Source organism: Mustela nivalis, assembly GCF_964662115.1.
Source record: "Mustela nivalis genome assembly, chromosome: 12".
In the NCBI taxonomy this organism is placed as follows: Eukaryota; Metazoa; Chordata; class Mammalia; order Carnivora; family Mustelidae; genus Mustela; species Mustela nivalis.
The window spans coordinates 67,110,940-67,128,322 of NC_139031.1; the positions used below are offsets into that span (position 1 = coordinate 67,110,940).

Consider the following 17,383-nt stretch of genomic DNA (forward strand, 5'->3'; position numbering starts at 1 on the left):
CTAGTCTCTCTAATAGAGGGTAGGGATAGGCATGCCGGTGGTGTGTAAAATGATCTATTAGAGTATGGAATTTCCTGTTTGTATTTATTTTCTCTGTTTTAAAGGCTTTTTTTACCCCATATAGGTTTTACACTGCACATCGTATATTAGCACTGTAGTACCTAGTATGTGCATAACATTTATATATAAATAGAGTAACAAAATTAATTATAAGGGCTCACATTTTTTACTGATGGGGAGGCATGCTCGAAATTGATTGATTACCAATTTGAAGAGTGGTGCTAATTGAATTTAGATTTTCGACTCTGTTCTCCCTACATTGGAGGGCCAAGGATAGGAGATTAACTCAAGAGGTGACTGGAAATTCTGGACCTAATGATGGTACGTAACATTTGCCCCCACTTCATGAAGCACAATCGCATCTGCCCCGTTCAGTCCTCCCGGTGGTTCTGTGGGCTAGAGGTAGAGCAGACGCGCTACTGTAAATCTCTGAGAGCAGGCATGTTCACCAAATTCTTACAGAACTTGAGACTTTCCCACGTGCCCTTGGCCAGTCGGTGGTAGAGGTGGTGCACATAAACACGGCTGCTGACCACAAATTATGTGCTTATTTGGCCCAACAGCAGGGATAAGTCAATCGTTACGGGCTGTCGATGGCCTCAAAGCTGCTGTTACCACCGCTCCCTGTGGACACCGAGTTGTTGAGTCCCTGGCTGATCCAGGCACGGGGACAGAAAGCACATTTTAGCTACTTGATCAGAGGGCCAGGAAGCCGAGCTAACAATTCAGCATTAGCTCTCTCCTGTTGGTACTGTAATACCAACATATTTCAAAACAGATAGAGGGCTCTGGAAGGGTTTAGATACATCTATGTACAAAAAAGATTTACAATGGGTTATTAAATGGGAGTTTTGAGGCTGGTTTCTCAGGAAGTGCCAACCACTCTTTCTCCCAAATTTCCCTTGGTGCCACTGTCAAATGCGAAGTACTCATCCAGATGAACTGTTGTTCCGACCCAAAGTGACATTTCCAACTTTTCTTATATATAATCCAATTTCTGAACTTCTTTTTCAGTGATATTAAGTGGAATAGCAGAAAACAGTATTTTGGCATTAAAGATAATAAATGGGTTCTGCATTGGTCAGGTGTCCTTGCTCTTTGCCAAAGCATTAGCTGTATTGATTTTAGAATTTTAAATGACCCTTTTTACCAGACTTGATTAATGTCTCATCCTCCAGTCTTGGCTACCTGCTCCTTCCTTCTCTCATACGCAAGCTTCTTCCCTCTCAGACTGGCACAAGTTAGAGGTGGCCGACCTTCATGGGACCAGGGGTCAAGAAATGTCGTGAGCAGGGTCCCTCAGGCCTGGTGATTAGCCTCTACAGACAGGGGGCTGGTCGTGCAAGGGTCAAGCCTTCAGTGCTCAGCCCAGGTCCCGGGAACACTCACAGTGGACCTCCTGGCTTGGTAAGTACCAGATGGTTCTAATATGTGGCTTCCAGAGAAGAAACCTCTGGCCAGATAAAGGCTTTGGAAGTAAAATGAGCTCTCTGGCAAAAGCTACCCAGCTAAACCCAAATGTCACTGTTGCTGTATGAAGCTAGGTTCATTTTCTGTGATTCCTTCTCATTAATTGTGTCCTCTGCTATCCTCAGAGGACACTTTATTTAATACTGTGTTCACACATTATTTTATTCTCTCCCTACAGCCGTACTATGGAACCCCCTAAGGGTACTGCCGCCTGGAATGTATAGCTTTGTGCACCCCTCCCTGGGGCCCCACATGTGGCCGGGTCACAGTAAGTGATGACTCAGGGGCTGGGTTTTTCCTTCTCTTACAGAAGAGAAGTGGGTGGGAGTTGGACCACACTTGCCCTGGAGATGGCCACTCCTCAGCCACGGTGGTTTTCACTTATTTGCTGCTTATTTTCATTATATCTTAAGGGTTAATTTGTTGTAAATGATGGTGATATTAGAGCATTAGAGCAAATTTGGAAAATTTGGGCATAAAAGTCGTTCCTATCATTCCTCCATGAATGCACCTACTCTTAGCATTTTGATCTGCATGTTTGATAGATTTCTAATGACAGTGTACTTGAATGTGATATTTTAAAGATTATAACATTCCATTCTAAGCATGTTTTTTGTTTAATCATCCTCATAAATTTTATTGAGATATCAAGATAGATTTCACTCTTTTCCTATTGCTGTCTATTGGACATACCATTATTTATTCCTTTTTAATATTGATTGGATATACCATCATTTATTTCCTCATTGTTATTTATCAGATATGCAGGTATATACTTATCAGATATACAATATATATTGTTTTTTGAACTATTTTCCTGTAATCCCACACTCAGGATTAAGTGATTATTAATGCATGTTGGCTTAAGAAGTCTGCCTGTTTGGATTCAGTTGGCAAAGCATTATTAACATCTAGTGTAGTGTTTGGCTCTCAGCCTGTACTCAGGAAATTATTTCTTCCTTCTTCACTTTAGCCTTCTTTAAGCTAGCTTTCTTGGACTGTGGACCTGAGGGCATAACAGACTGAAGAAACCCAGAGATTTCTAACTGGTTATCATGTAAGTTTGCTCTGGCCATTTCAGTTCTTTTGTTGGGAGCACTCATATTCTGATTATTTGTGTCATTTGGTCAGGAATATTGCTTAATTCTTGCCAGATACAAACTGTTAGAACTTTGAAGGGCTGTGGAAATCATTGTGTCTAGTGGTTTCCCAGTGCATGGATGTACAACACAATTTTGCAAGGTGCATAAGAATATGGATTCCTTACTAAATCGTAATTTGTTGGTTGAGAACTGGGAATCTGCATGTTTAAAAGCATCCCTGTGTTCCGATTCACAGACCATAATCTGAAGTTACCATTTGGTTAGTAGACCTTGCTGGCTTTTTAGAGCTGATGTTAGGTTTTCACTATGTTCAGTCTTTTGCTTTTGAAATTAATTGAATCTTGAGATGACTTACTTCAGGAGGCAAATATTACAATCACAATTATGTTCTGCAACAGGAAATAAGCTCTAAATGAATCTTAACATTTTACTTGACACATTACTATGTTTAAGTGTATTAAAGATGTCATTGAAAGGTGCAGGGGAGGAAAATGAACTTGATTTGGCAGGTAGGTGTTCATGGTACTATTATCCACAGCTGTCTCTGCTGATTGACGGCACACACATTACCTCCTCACAGGCATTGTACTCACTTGCATCAGATTTAAGTGTATGGCATTGTTACTGAATATTTGAAACTGTTTTAGTTAATAGTATTAATTGTACATAGACCAACTTTCAGCCACTGTTTCAAAGGGCTTAATAGATAACAAACCAGAAGGTTCTGTGGATCTCCACATGAAATAAACTTAGGTCTGCAATACCATTTGCTTAAGTCTTAGTATTTTGAGTAAGGCAAATGTTTTATAGTTCAGAGAGGGAATCTCCCCCCATTTTATAGGTAGGGAACTGAGACACAGAAAGGCGAAGTGGTTGAGGTCACTCAGCCACAATTGTAGTCACAACTGAAGTTCAGATCTCCTGGGTCCGTCTTCTCTGCTCTTTCTACTGTACCAAATTGCCTTTTTTGCATAGTTTCTACCTAATGAGAAACAGTCTAATGGCTGGTAGAGATGCTATAATCCATTATTTATATTACAAAGAGCAGTGAAGCAAGGAATTCTACTCAGTATTTTCTTTTGGAAAACCAAACATGCTTTATTTCATTTTTTTCACAATTTAAACATCTCACATATACAAAATAGTGTGTACAATTTAATTTTTCTGCTTGTCTGAGAAACAAGGCTTCTTTTTGGTACCACGGGAGAGGATGAAAATGAGACTGGCAAAGAACAAATGCTGAATTTAAAGAAGAGGACAAGGTTGGGCAAGTAATCTGCATACTTTTATTTGGGAGCAAGATGTAAAATACTGATGCTAAATCAGATGAAAAAAGAATACACAATACAACTCATTACAGAGGATTATTTCTTCTCAAATTCTTCTAGCACCATCAACGGTCTTCAAGTATCTGAAATACTATTAGCACCTTTGTATTCTGAACAAAACAAGTACCTCAGCTCATCTCCGTCTAGGTCAGCACCTAATGATGTGGATCACACTCACAGGACAGTGTTTTGAGGTAGTTTCAAACCTTTGGAAGTTTGGGTTTTTAACTTCCCTCTGTGGAAGATATTCAAAAGCCACAAGTGGTGCAAATGTTCATGGTTTTTATTTTTCAGTTTTTATTTTGGTTTTCTTACAAAGGTTGACATTTTCCACAACAGGTTGTAAGAGTGTTGAAAAAAAATTCCAAATCTTTTTTTTGGGGTGGGGTGGGGTGGGGTGGGGGAGGGAATGAATGAAATCATATTGCACTATGCTCTGATCGATCCTCCTCCTTCTCTTTTGCCCACAATTTAAGCAAGTAGATGTGCAGAGGAAATGGAAGGACTCAGTTCTCAGTTAAGAAAAGAAGAAAAAGAAATGGCAAAGAGAGAAAGTTTTTTCAGATTTCTTTCCTTTTTTTTAATTTAGGTTGAGTTCATTTATTTGAAACAGACTGGGCCAACGTCCACCCTGAATTCTTGGTCGGCATCACCGATGTCCAAAGGTGCAATATCAAGGATAGGCAGACGGGATGGCTTATTTGTTTTGTATTCAAAGATTGTCTTTCCCCATTCATTCGTCTTTTTCTGTTTGAAAAGGAAAAAAACATGTGTATGAATATATAAAAAATATGTATATATATGTAGATGTGTTTATGTAACATATATTTTTATATATACACATGTGTATATATATAAATATGTGTGTGTGTGTATTTATATAAATAATGTAGCACTATAGAGATAGTTAAAAACCACTTTGGGGCGTGTTCATTATGAAGTGTGTCCCAGATCACCATGTTCATCTTTGAAACAGAAGCATCAGGGGTGTCTTTACATATTCCAAGTAGGTTTATTGCTACAGTATCATTTTTGAGGGGTGTGTGTCTCGGGAGGGAGAGCTGGGTGGGGGTGTTGTGAGTAAATTTTCATTTTTCTTCAATGTATAGCATAGTATAGAAACAAATTATATGCAGACAATACTATTAAGTCAAATAACGTGCATATCACTATAAATTATACCTTGGGACCTTTTAACCTCAAGTAATTTTAAGTTCCAGGAAGCCCTCATCATTTAACCAACTCATGTTTAAAGAAAAACTGCTAATGCACAGCCATGGTATGTAGTTCAGCTTTTCAGAGAATTTCCGAAGGCAAGATCCGATAAGAATTCCCCTGGAATTGCCATCTGAATTTAAATAAATACACTTATGAAAATGGATTGAATAAGGTAGGTCTCTCATTCACCTGTTCATGCAGTGGTCTGAGCTAGAACTGCAGCCCCCCCTTTCCCCAGATGTTGCTATGACTTACAGAGCAGCCGTCCACAAGCACAGTGTAGGTGAACCTGCTGTTGCCCTGGGCAACCAGTTCAACGTCATTGGAGCCTTGCAGAACGACAGCCTTTTTCAGGTCGCCAGTCTCCGCATCCATGTAGGCAATGCTGTTCTTGCAGTGGTAGGTGATGTTCTGAGAGGCATGGTTGGCCAGGAGGCGCATGAAGGCGAGTTGAGTGGCCATTTCCTTGGTGGTTACTCCTTCAGTGTTATACTCAAACTACAGATAATAAGAAATGCTAGTTAAGTGGAGAGGGAATCAGCTACTAAGAGTCAAAAAAGAGATGGGGGAGAAAAAGGCTGCTGTAGGGAGAAATGATGGACTCAGATCTGAACCTTGGGGAAAGGATGCTTCTACAAAGGAAACTCAATTCCCTTGTCTGTGCAATATTAGTTCCCTAGAAGGCACACAGCAACTACCAGGCTGAGGCAAGATGATCTCAAAAAGGCACCTGTTTTAGATAAGCCTTTAGCCTTTATGTGTATGTTTCTTCTTTAGAATAAGGGAGCAAGGAGATAGAGTCAGACCTGTTTCTTTTTCTGATTCCCACCAGTAGGCATTCAATAAAGTTGGTGAAGACATTTGACTAAAAATTCAGAAGAGCACATGTCCTGAGACTACACAGGCATGGGCATATGTAGTGTGCGGGCTGGCACTGCCTCATGCTGAATGGCATTAGCTTCTCCAGTGATTATCAGGTAAGTCCAATTTAAATAATAACTCTAGATTGTCTGGGATATGTCCAGTCACTCCATCTTTAGTGTGCAGTCCAGCACAGAACCAAAACCCAAGAAGAGAGCAGGTACTTTTTAATAACCCCATTTTGGTAAAGGATTAAAGTGCAGATCATTAAACAATGAACAACTTTAATATTCTTTAGATAGGAGAGAAGGAGTGTTTGTAAGTTTCCTCACCTGGGTACCACCATTGATAGTTTCTCCTAACCAGGTATGCTTCCTGACCTTGGAATTTCTGTACCAGTTCTTGACTGGGATGTTTTCAGGTTGAGCCTGGATGCAGGTTTCACCAGTAGAGAAATCACAGTATACTTTGATAGCATCCATAGTGCATCCTTGGTTAGGGTCAATCCAGTAGTAACCTTAAAAAAAAAAAAAAAAAACCAGCTCAGAAAGCCTCTCCTTGACTAGAGCATAGGTTCTAATGATTAGTAGAGAAAGATTTTAATTCCCATAAGTAACACTGTGTACCCCACATTTAAGAGGAAGAGGATGGCTATTTTTAGGATTAGATAGTTCCTCCTCTCCTCTCCTCCATGAAAAATCAAATCAGAGTGTATTATCACAAAAAAGGCAAAAATATATATGAAGAGGAGCCTGGGACTAGATGCTGGCTGGGAGAGGAAAAGGCTTTATTAATTAGGTATGATTCCAGATAATGCAATTTTTACCCCCAAATTTTTCACTGTAAATGTCCATGGGAATGGACTTCGCAAAGCCCAGCTTGTGAGAAGGGCTGGTCCGGCTTGGACATCCTGACTTACCGCTGCTCCACTCTGGGTGGCTGAGTCTCAAGTCACGGCATGTGCGAGCTGGGTTCTTCCTTGAGCCTTCAGGGGTAAGAAGGGTCTCGATCTGGTTGTTGAGGGATTTCAGAGTAGCATCAACTTCATAATCCTTGGGTCTGAGAGAAGGTGGTGAGCGAGGCTGGTCAGCCCTGTAGAAGTCCCCTTCGTAACCAAAGTCATAGCCACCACCGCTTGGGCCGGGAGGGCCAGGAGGACCGGGGGGACCAGGAGGGCCCTGCAAAGGTGAGAGCAAGAAAGAGGAGGTTTCATATTTGGTCACAATGAGAGATATCAGTGACAGCAAATTTTCAGCTGAGTATTACAGACAAGCACATTCTAATAAGTAAAAAAGAGTAACTTGATCCCAGGCATACTTGCAGGGACTGTACAGCTCCTTCTGTATGATCTTTACACAGTTTAGAACTAAACATATGGAAGAGGGGGGGGAATTACTTCAATGTGTGGTCACAGCCGTCTTGGGCTAGTCTGAAGAGAATATTTCTCAGGCCCGTGATGCTCTTTATTATTTCATGGAACATTATTATTTCATGGTCCTACTTACAGCAGGACCTTGGCTCCCCTGAGAGCCACGGATGCCAGCAGGTCCGACTGTACCAGGATGTCCAGTGCGGCCGTCTTTGCCAGCAGGGCCGGAAGGACCAGCAGGGCCCTAGGGAAGAAGGACACCAAGTCTGAGTGAGTCAGTAAAAACCCCACAAGGAAGGAGAAGCCTGGGCCTCCCTCCCTGCCATAAGCTCCTTTTCAGAGACCAAGGTCTTTTAGGTTGACCTACCCTAGGACCGGCAGGACCCACAGAACCAGGTGCACCTTGATCGCCATGTTGACCCTTGAAAGAGAGGACAGGAAAAATCACACTTTCAGAACACTTGCCGACAAACAGATTTTTTTTTTTTAATTGAATGGAAAACTTTAGTTTCAATGGACTCTGGATTGAGAAAATTGAAAATGTAAAATGGGGCTCTTTTCTCCCATTATGTCTATTATATTCAATTATATTTTTTCTACAAGCTATTTCAGCTGTGCCATATTAGTCATTCCTCTAATTATATTTATTTTAAGTGGGGTTGAAGGACATTGTTGCCAGGAGATTTTAATATATGTATATTTCAATCTCCCTTAACCCGCACCTTTCTGTGTTGGGATGAAATAGCATTATCTCTGTGAGATGAAGTCAGCCAGAGAATGGGAAGTGAATATGAGTTCATTTTAGAGCAAGAGCAGTGAAAATTTGAGGAAGATCATCTAAGACCCGTATACATGCAGGAAGGGCGCACTTTACTTACAGCAAGACCAGGAAGACCTTGCAGTCCATTGTGTCCCTTTAAGCCAGGAAGACCTCTGGGCCCCTTGTCACCAGGCTCTCCCTTATCACCTCGAACGCCTTGTGGGCCCTGCAAAGAAAAAGGCGCACAGAGACAATTTACCTTCCTTTGAAAATGACACTTTCCCACAAACATTGCTTAATCTGTTTACAGAGCGAACTCAAGACATGCAGAGGGTTGAGAACCACATGGGTGTTTAGAGCCATCCATTCCCCTGATCTGCTTTAGTTGAGCCCTCCCTTAAGTGGCTGGATTTTTGTGATTATTTAATACAAACAGGCAGAGGAGATCTGGAATAGAAGAAACTTAGAAGCTAGTTGTAGCAATTCTCTACATGGACTGAATTTTTTGAAAAATATGAAGTCTAGCCTATACATTATTTTTTTCATGGACAGTCTGGACTGAGTTTCCTTAAATGTTAATCTGTGAAGAAATCTTCACCATGTACTTACACTAGGACCTCTTGGACCAGCAGCACCGACAGGACCCACAGAACCAGCAGGACCCTGCAAATTGGAGAAGCAAAACCGAACTGGTCAGCCAAGCCCAATCCCACCCACCACCCTCCTCCCCCGGCTAAAGCCCCACAGTTCCCGAGTGTGGGGAGGTCAGAGTGAAGCCTCCAAGGAGGATAGCACAAAGGGACTGGTATTTACAAACTTACAGGTTCACCACGGTTTCCATGTTTGCCAGTGGGACCCACAGGGCCATGAGGACCAGGTGCGCCCACAGCGCCAACGGGACCAATGTTGCCAGGGTAACCGCGCTCTCCCTACCAGAGGCAAAGTGAAGTTTAGTATCCAGCTGGCCTGGATTCTAGTCACTTTTAAATTGGAGAAAGACAAAGAGGTGTGCTGACCTTGTGTCCAGGTTGACCGTCGCGGCCTGGGGGACCATCGTTCCCAGGGTTGCCCTGTGAAGATACCACACCAGTTAAGGTGCTCAGAGAGGCTCTTTACCTCACCAGCCCCTAGAGTTCAGCTCTCTTGTCTTCATCCCTCCCAGCCTGTCAGACTGACAGTTGGGACCGCCAGTTAGAACTTGCCAGGCTCGTTTTCTGAGACGTGTTTTAAAGAGCCATCCCCCCACCCCCCGGCCCAAGTAATTTTTCATATTTTCAATAGCAGGAATGGCCAGGACACATAGATATCATGGAGAAACAGACCGTCTTGTTCAGAGACTTGGAACAAGAGGAACTCAGCTGAGGACATGAAGCTGTGCACAGTGGAACACAGCTGGGTTTGATTGTCCAGACCACGTGTTAGACTCACATCACGACCAGCTTCACCAGGAGCGCCGTTGACGCCAGGTGCGCCCACAGCCCCAGGGGGACCACGAGCCCCAGGTGGACCAGCGATGCCGAGAGGTCCAGGTTCACCCTAGAGGCAAAGAAGACGAAACATTCCTCTTGTTGGACTGAGTGCAAATCTCACCCTCCCAGCACAATCCCGGCTAGGAGATACCAGCTGGAAAAGAGAAAGTGCAGTGAGGGAATGGGCGACAGAATGGCAAGAAGCATCATTCGTGTTCTCCTCGCCCTCCACACTCAGATGGCCAGCTTCGTGTAATTTTGGAATGTTGCTTCATACTAGGTGAGCCTGGTTGCATCTGATATCGCCAAATAAATGAATTCACAAAGTTGAGAGAGTTTATGGAGATGAGAGGATTCCTAGTTGCTGTCATGTATCAGATTTAATGGAATGATTCAGAACTTCAGAGTTTCAGTCTTCCTACAGGATAAATGATGCCAGCATTTCATGCTGCAGAGGAGTAAATGCAATTAGAGCTTATATAGTTCTTAAGCATGTAAAAAGAAGAAAAATCATTCTGCATAATGTTAAGCTGTATCTTTATAGCGTGTGTCTAAGGAAGGTGGTATTAAAGCTTCTCAGATAAGTGACATGTGATCTGTATAAAGAAAATGCCATGAATAAAAAATCTTAAGTGGAGTTATTCAGTGATCAATCTGTCACATCTGAAGTGGCAGCTTTTAAAATCTTTTATTATGTTAATGAGAAGAAGAATGGTGTCAAACACTCACCACAGATCCAGAAACACCTGGTAGACCACGTTCACCTCGAGAGCCTGGGAGACCCAGAATGCCAGGAGCACCAAGGAGCCCTTGAGGACCTGGGGTGCCAGGAGGGCCCTGAAAAAGAGGAAAGATACGATTACTGGGGAGCCACGAGGTGGTAATACAGGTTGGCTTGACAAGTATATTTCTTTGTACCTGGTTCCTCCCTGAGACCAATGGGACAAGAGTGAAAAATGTGACCGAGATTAACAAAGCCACCAGGGGTAGAGCAATGGACTTTTTACAGAATCTATGCCAAGAAGCAAGTTTTGACCTTGGCCTCTAACTGAACCCAGTCTCGTAAAGGCACATTTCCGAGTAACGATAATACCAGACGTGGCGTGTTTAAGACATCAGTAGCTTACGGAGATTGATTCGTTTACAATAGGATGGCCATGGCAGTGGGATTCTGCTCTAATCCCAGGACCAGTGAGGTGCCATTCTGATCAAACAGTGAGTTCCTTCATTTATCGTCATCCCCGTCTAGTGCCTTCTAAGCAACTGCCAGAGCTCTGACAGCTCAGTATGTGCTGGACAGATTTCCTGGCTCGACTGAGCTCTCCATGAAAGCCTACCGTACTCATCAACAGATATACGCCACCTGAAGATCTGTGTAAAGGCTTTACTGCAATTCAGTACAAGGTATTACCAGAGAAGAGCTTAAAATCACTTACAGCGGTACCAGGCTCTCCAGAGGGACCCTTCTCACCGGCAAAGCCGGGGGGACCATGTGCACCGGTTTCTCCCGTTCGGCCTACTGGACCTTGGTCACCCCGAGGCCCACGGAGTCCTTCTTTACCAGCAGCACCAGGGGGACCAGGAGGGCCAGTGATACCCTGTAAGCAAATGACTGAGTCATTTATTCTGTTAATGGTTGCCGACCCAGGAGAGAGATGCTGAGGTTCTAGAGAGGAAGATGCAAATGGATGAAAGCAACAAAATGATATCCTGGCCATTCCGGGGCCCTGCTGAGGCTCTGTCACATTCCCTCTAATGGAGAGAGGCAACTCCCTGTCCTCCTCCTCCCAAGGCTGTGAGAAGGTGACTAATTGCGTTCGAGGCTGCGGCAGATGTCTGTGAGGAGAAGAAATGCTGTGCTACCAGGCCCCTGGCATCTTGGAATGAGAACTCTGGAGAGTGAGATGAGTGGGTCCTAAATGAATGGGACTTTGGGTTTGGGAGGATTCTGCTCATTTCTTTTTGAAGAAAACCAATACTGGCATTTTGTTCATAATTGAGGAATCAGATATGCTCTCAACTAGGTTTAATTAAATGCCTACAGGGAATGAAGATTTTTCTGTTATGAACCTATAAAAGGATTCCAAGAAATCAACATCTTTGCTATTTTTTTTCCCTGAAACCTTAACCGGAAGACTTAATCCTTGGTAATTAATTAAATTCTCTTGAGTCCTGACAGGAGAGTCTGAATCAGAATTAAATTAGAGGCCAAACCACCTTTAAATTCAGGAACAATTATACCTTAACAACGGAGGCAGAATGTTGGCCATAAAGGGTAATTAGATATAGAAATATCTGATATGTGACTAAAACTGTTCTGTTTTTTTAATTTTTAACGAAGAGACCATGCCCCTAAAAGGGGACTTGTGTTCACATGAATAAAAGCCTCTTAAGCTAATCTTATAAAATATAATCTGTGATGGTTTTGCCTTAATGTTTCAGGAAAACTGATTTCAGACCAGAAAAGTAATAGCAAAATATTAGTAGCAGGTTTCCAGAGACTTTCTTGTCAGTTTCTTACTAGAAACAAGGCCTTTTGGTTAGAGTATATGACATATTTTGAAGTGATTTACTTACAGAGGGCCCAGGAGGACCAGTCCGTCCAGCAGCACCAGGGAAGCCAGTAGCGCCCTAAGAAGCAAGCACATTCAAGTTCTACAATCAACACCAACTCTAGGGATCTGGGTAAGACGGAAATCTCTCCTCTGGCCAAGCCTTAATACACGTGACCAAGGATGGACCAAGGAGCACGTAGGGCAGCCTCATACAGGGTATTATTTAACAAGGACTCCAAAGACATCCATGTCTGCACCTCCCTCCAGCAACTCGCCCCTGTCGCAACACCCATATTTTGCATTAAGGCTCTGATGGTCCTTTTTGAAATGCTACCATATAACCTGACGCTTCTAAGAACAAGAAGACAAGACACCATGCCATTATTACACATTGATGTGTAATGTCTTATACCACGCTATCTTAACCACCTGGCTGGGTACGAAAGAAATGAACACTGGAGAAGTACTTTTGTTTCCAGAGGAAGGTACAAGAACAGACCCAAGAGTATTAACTACGGTCCAGTAAGAGCAGGAAAGAGTGAGTGCGGCTCATTCCTAGGGAGGTTCGGGTCCTGAAGGAGTCAGTGTAACAGCACTGGGCAGGTCAGAGAAAGGGCATGGTCAGGCAGGAGAAGGGGGGGCATCAGCAAAAGGACAGGGGGTACCAGAGAAATTATTTTTAACCATTTCACAATTCAACAACCTGGGGTTAACTTTGGTTATCACCTTAGGTGAGGCGGTAGCAACATGCATTGCATGAGTTCCAGTTGGGATTAGTAACCCACGATCTAACTTCAGTATCAGAATTCCTCTGAAAAAAAGTGAACCTGGATCTCAAGAGTCTCCTGAGTATAGTTCAGAATTAACCAAAAATCTCCAAACTTTCAAGTTGTTTTTAATAGATTCTAAAGAAAGACATGTTATCAGAGTCCCTTGAAATACTCACAGGGGGACCACCGTCACCACGACTTCCAGCAGGACCAGGGGGACCATTTGGACCCTAAATGGAAACAAACCAGAAAGACGTGAGGTGTGGTCACAAGACATTTCCTATAAATGTTGCTTTTTTTCTTCAAAGGTAATCATTCCCATGTCTATTAGAGACCAATTCAGAAATTAAAAAGGATGATCATCTGTGTCATGAAATAAATGTCCTTGCTTCAGTTCGACCACCCTCATGGGTTATACTAAAGAAGTAAGAGGAGATGATGTTTATGAAACTTCACAAAGTATAAAGTGGAATGCCAACATTAGTTCTTATTTTTTAAATCATCTTCTATCCAGTATATCCCTGGTACACAGCAGGGACTTGATTGACCTATGCTGAATTGTAAGAGTTCACGGGTAATGACACAGGCCATGTCGACTACAGTGAACTCAACTTACAGAGGGGCCAGCGGATCCGACAGGGCCTGTGGGACCAACAGGACCGTTTTCACCCTTGGGCCCTTTGGTTCCTCGCTCTCCTTTAGCTCCAGGTTGGCCAGCAGCACCCTGTGAGAGAGGAAGAGTTGTGTCCACGCGTCCCAGCTCACTCTACTCGCCAGCTTGAGGAGGTTTTCAGATTAAGTTGCGTCCTAGCATACTCACAGCAGGACCAGCAAATCCATTGGGGCCAGCAGGACCGACCTCACCACGTTCACCCTGGGTGGGGGGAAGGGAGATTAAGAATGGTGCAGCAGTCTTAGGTTCATTAGGGTCGAAAAGTTATGAGTGTCCCGGATGACCCAGGTTTCCACTTACAGGGCTGCCTCGGGGACCAGCAGGACCAGCAGGACCAGCAGGACCGGCTTCACCCTATAATGGGACCAAAGAGGAGTTTGTCACATCCGTGCTCCCAGAGGCGGTAAGGAGAGGGACCGGTGGTGGAGAGCAGAACTTGCAGTTGTGTCCGAAGAGAAAACCAATGCGCATCTCAGGGAGTAAAATAAAATGGATTCTTACTGTGCTTCATATTGTATTCATTTTGGGGGGGAAGTGGTATTGGTCATAAAAACACTATAAATCAGTGCCCACAATATGAGGAGGAGGACATTTTAATTTTTAGATGGACACAGAGCTGATCTATTTGCTGCAATCTGTGCAGTACAATAAATAAGGTCTATTTTAAGTGGACCGTTCGATGTGAAATGGGCACACTATGTATTTTATTGATTTTTTACAATTGAAGGCTTTGAGGAGGCTCAGCGCATTAGGATATTGTTAATGGGCAATGGGGAAAGTCTTTAAAACAAATGATAGGGATTAAAGTATAGATCAGATAGCTGGCACATGTAGAGGAAGGGAAAGAGAACTTTAAACACACAGCATTTGTTTCCTGCGGCCCCATCACAACAGATAGGTTTTTAAATAAGTAGGCTCTATACCAAGCCTTAAAAATGAGTTGCAGGGGCTCTCTAGGGCGGGGGCAGGCAGCAAACCTGCCGAAGCTGCTAGTGGCTCCCAGAGCCGTGACTCCATGAGAATGCATGCTTACCCGGTCACCAGTGGCTCCCGCGGGACCAGGGGCACCTACAGCACCAGGAGCACCCTAGCACCGAAAAGAAACATATCTTATTAATTACACCCCTAGGCCATCAAAGGTGACCCCTGCCATTTCCCCTCGCTGTGCTCAGACCGTGACCGAATGCTGTCACTGCACACTCGGGATGGACATGGAGAAAGCTTTTGATGCACTTCAGTTCTAATTATCAAAACCATTAGAAGCAGCTCTCGGGAGGAAAGCACCCCAGTGATCAAGGTGACAGGAATGTGGAAGTCAAGGGCATGTTAGGAATTGGAGAGATCTGAACTCGCTGCTCTTGTCAGGCTTCCTGGAGAGCAGCCAACGAGCAGCCTTGTTTGAAACCACCGGGGCTAGGGGATTCAGAGAAAGGACGACTTTCAGTGTGCCAGAGGGAGGTGTCAGCTCTGAGGGAGTGAGGTGAAGAACCACAGCCAGCGGCCTGGAAGAGCCACGTTGCCAACTCTCCAGGGAGGGTTATTATCCCTTCATGGTATGATCTTTGGCCTCTCCATGGCATTAACAGCTAATCACGGGGGCTGCTCTTGGAGGGATAAATTCTTAGCCACATATTTGCATAAACGGCACCTTGGGTGAGGTTCTGGCTTCTTAAAATGCAGGTGTTACTGGTCTTTTTCCAAAGTCCTATAATAATCACTTAACGTTCTATTAAACCTAGAGCTTCTGGTGTATAGTTTGTACTCAGTAGAGTTAACACTGAGGAAGGTAGAAAGTTATTCAGGTTATGCTTTTCAAAGGGATAAGTTCTGTTCAGTCTTTCTTTTGGAATATGTTAAATGATCCTACTGTACATAGACCCAGGAAGGAAAGGAAGATTCTAACTAAACCCTGATCCTCCTTTTGTAAGTTCTGGCTTGGAAAGCTGCTCAACTCAAACTGAATGAAGTGGAAACACAACAGTCTGAGTACAAACAACAACACTACTCACACGGGCACCATCTCGGCCTGGGTTACCAACTTCACCTCTGAGACCAGTTTCACCCTGAAAGTATAAAGCAAGAGCAACTTTTGGTTTTCCGGCCCAATTTTTGGATCAAAACGAATCCGCAGTGCTTTTACAGAAAATCCCACACACTTCTAGTCCTGTAACATTTAGTCACGTCTTGAGACCCTACCCTTCTTTAGGTTGTTGAATGAGGGGGAAAAAAAAAAACGTAAGGGAAAAATAATTCAGGGCCCTCTCCAGATTATCGTGAAATATATTCTTTTCTAATTTCCATACTCTCCCCTGCAGCATAATCAAGCAAGGTACACATTCACGTGGACAGAATTCTAAGGCGACATCACAATGGGCCTCGGTGCCCGATCGCTCTTACGGCGTAACTAATGCAGCAGCACGGCTGACAGCTGTTCAATATAGCGTCTTCCCATTAATTAGGGCAGGATGAGGCATTATTGTTAGTGGCATTAAAATGAGCCTCATGTATTACTCAACACCATCTGTTTGCGTGAAATTCCATGGTAGCAAGGAATTTTGCCAGATTAGTGAGTTTAGAAATGCGTAGGTGCTAGGTGGCAGAGGGAAATGTGTAGAGAGAGGTCTCAAAACTCTAGCAGACCACCTCCCAGGAACTGTTTAAAAAAAAACACCAACAAAAAACCAGGCAGCCCTGGGCGGCCTGCTTGGCTCGAGTTCCTCAACAGCACGAGTTAAGGTGCAACAGAGAGAGGGTACCTTTTCTCCCTTGCCTCCGGGGACGCCGGCAGCGCCCCTCTCTCCTGGGAGCCCGCCAGGACCAGACGGACCCGCCGTGCCCGGAGCACCCAGCACCCCAGGCTCGCCCTGGAATCAAACACACGTGAAATCAATTATGTCAGCGGCAAGAAAAGAAAATGAAACTCGAACTCTTGAAGGATTCCAATTTCAACATTTAATAGGTCGCATTCTTGCCTGCTTAGAGACACAAAGGAGGGCCATTGAAAAGCAGGGAGGCTGTAACCGCGGGAGACGCGATTAATGACGGGGTGGCTAAAGAGAAGTGGGAGTGGGTGGTCGTGAGCTTTCTGTAACCTGCTCCGGGTCCTTTCAGGCAGGCAGGCAGCCATGGAAAAGAGGAGGCCCGGACAATAGGACGCGCAGAGTGAAAAATGTTGGCCCACAAACCTTTCTCAAGGATAAGTCGCTCAGCCCACGCAGGCAATATGGAGAGAAACCTCGTCAGCTGGGGAGATGTTTACATTTGAATCTCCTTAAGAGCGGGGAGTACAAGCTCCCACTTTATATAAAGACCCTGCAATTCCATGTACTTCAGACCTATTGACTAACTTCTAAGAGAAAACCGAGAGTACTGTCCTCTGGACCAGGTTTTCTTTCCCGTTTCCTTTTTTTCTAATATCCTTCCACCTCTCCAAATAGCTTTTTTAATAATCTTTGCCCCCCCCCCCCCCCCCCCCGCATAAGTGTCACTCCATCAGGAGTCACAGGAATTGCCTTCTCTTTACTGTGGTCAAAGTAATCCATTTTTTAGAAACGTGTCATTCCACCTATTTTAAAATGCAAACCAGATTCCGGTTTGAAACCCAGCTTGTCAAGCTTCTGTCTGGGAGATGAACGTATTGTCCAATTTTTACCTCTCCTCATGAAAACTTAGACCACCTCTGGAAATTTTTCTCTCTGAAGTAGGAGAAGGTGAAACTTTGTTCTTAAAAATAGGGTCCAATTATTT

The 17,383-nt window shown here is 43.8% G+C and overlaps 1 protein-coding gene and 1 long non-coding RNA gene across 3 annotated transcripts in view; one reads left to right on the forward strand and one right to left on the reverse strand.

Annotated features, from left to right (window-relative positions):
* Nucleotides 1-225: 225 nt before the first annotated feature.
* LOC309845536 lies at nt 226-4,708 on the forward strand. The gene is made up of 2 exons (XR_014301330.1): nt 226-381; nt 1,709-4,708. It is a non-coding gene; the product is annotated as an uncharacterized lncRNA (long non-coding RNA).
* COL1A2 (collagen type I alpha 2 chain) overlaps nt 3,706-17,383 on the reverse strand; it is a gene marked incomplete at its 5' end in the record, with an annotated part of 36,345 nt that continues 22,667 nt past the window's right edge. For both annotated transcript variants that reach the window (XM_082693621.1, XM_082693622.1), the window contains 21 exons: nt 3,706-4,708; nt 5,435-5,677; nt 6,373-6,557; nt 6,960-7,218; nt 7,546-7,653; nt 7,777-7,830; nt 8,288-8,395; nt 8,779-8,832; nt 8,991-9,098; nt 9,186-9,239; nt 9,598-9,705; nt 10,368-10,475; nt 11,075-11,236; nt 12,216-12,269; nt 13,140-13,193; nt 13,580-13,687; nt 13,784-13,837; nt 13,937-13,990; nt 14,670-14,723; nt 15,646-15,699; nt 16,393-16,500. In XM_082693621.1, the coding sequence (XP_082549747.1) occupies nt 4,562-4,708; nt 5,435-5,677; nt 6,373-6,557; nt 6,960-7,218; nt 7,546-7,653; nt 7,777-7,830; nt 8,288-8,395; nt 8,779-8,832; nt 8,991-9,098; nt 9,186-9,239; nt 9,598-9,705; nt 10,368-10,475; nt 11,075-11,236; nt 12,216-12,269; nt 13,140-13,193; nt 13,580-13,687; nt 13,784-13,837; nt 13,937-13,990; nt 14,670-14,723; nt 15,646-15,699; nt 16,393-16,500 (2,238 nt within the window). In that variant the 3' untranslated portion in view covers nt 3,706-4,561. The remainder of the gene's footprint in view (nt 4,709-5,434; nt 5,678-6,372; nt 6,558-6,959; nt 7,219-7,545; nt 7,654-7,776; nt 7,831-8,287; nt 8,396-8,778; nt 8,833-8,990; nt 9,099-9,185; nt 9,240-9,597; nt 9,706-10,367; nt 10,476-11,074; nt 11,237-12,215; nt 12,270-13,139; nt 13,194-13,579; nt 13,688-13,783; nt 13,838-13,936; nt 13,991-14,669; nt 14,724-15,645; nt 15,700-16,392; nt 16,501-17,383) is intronic.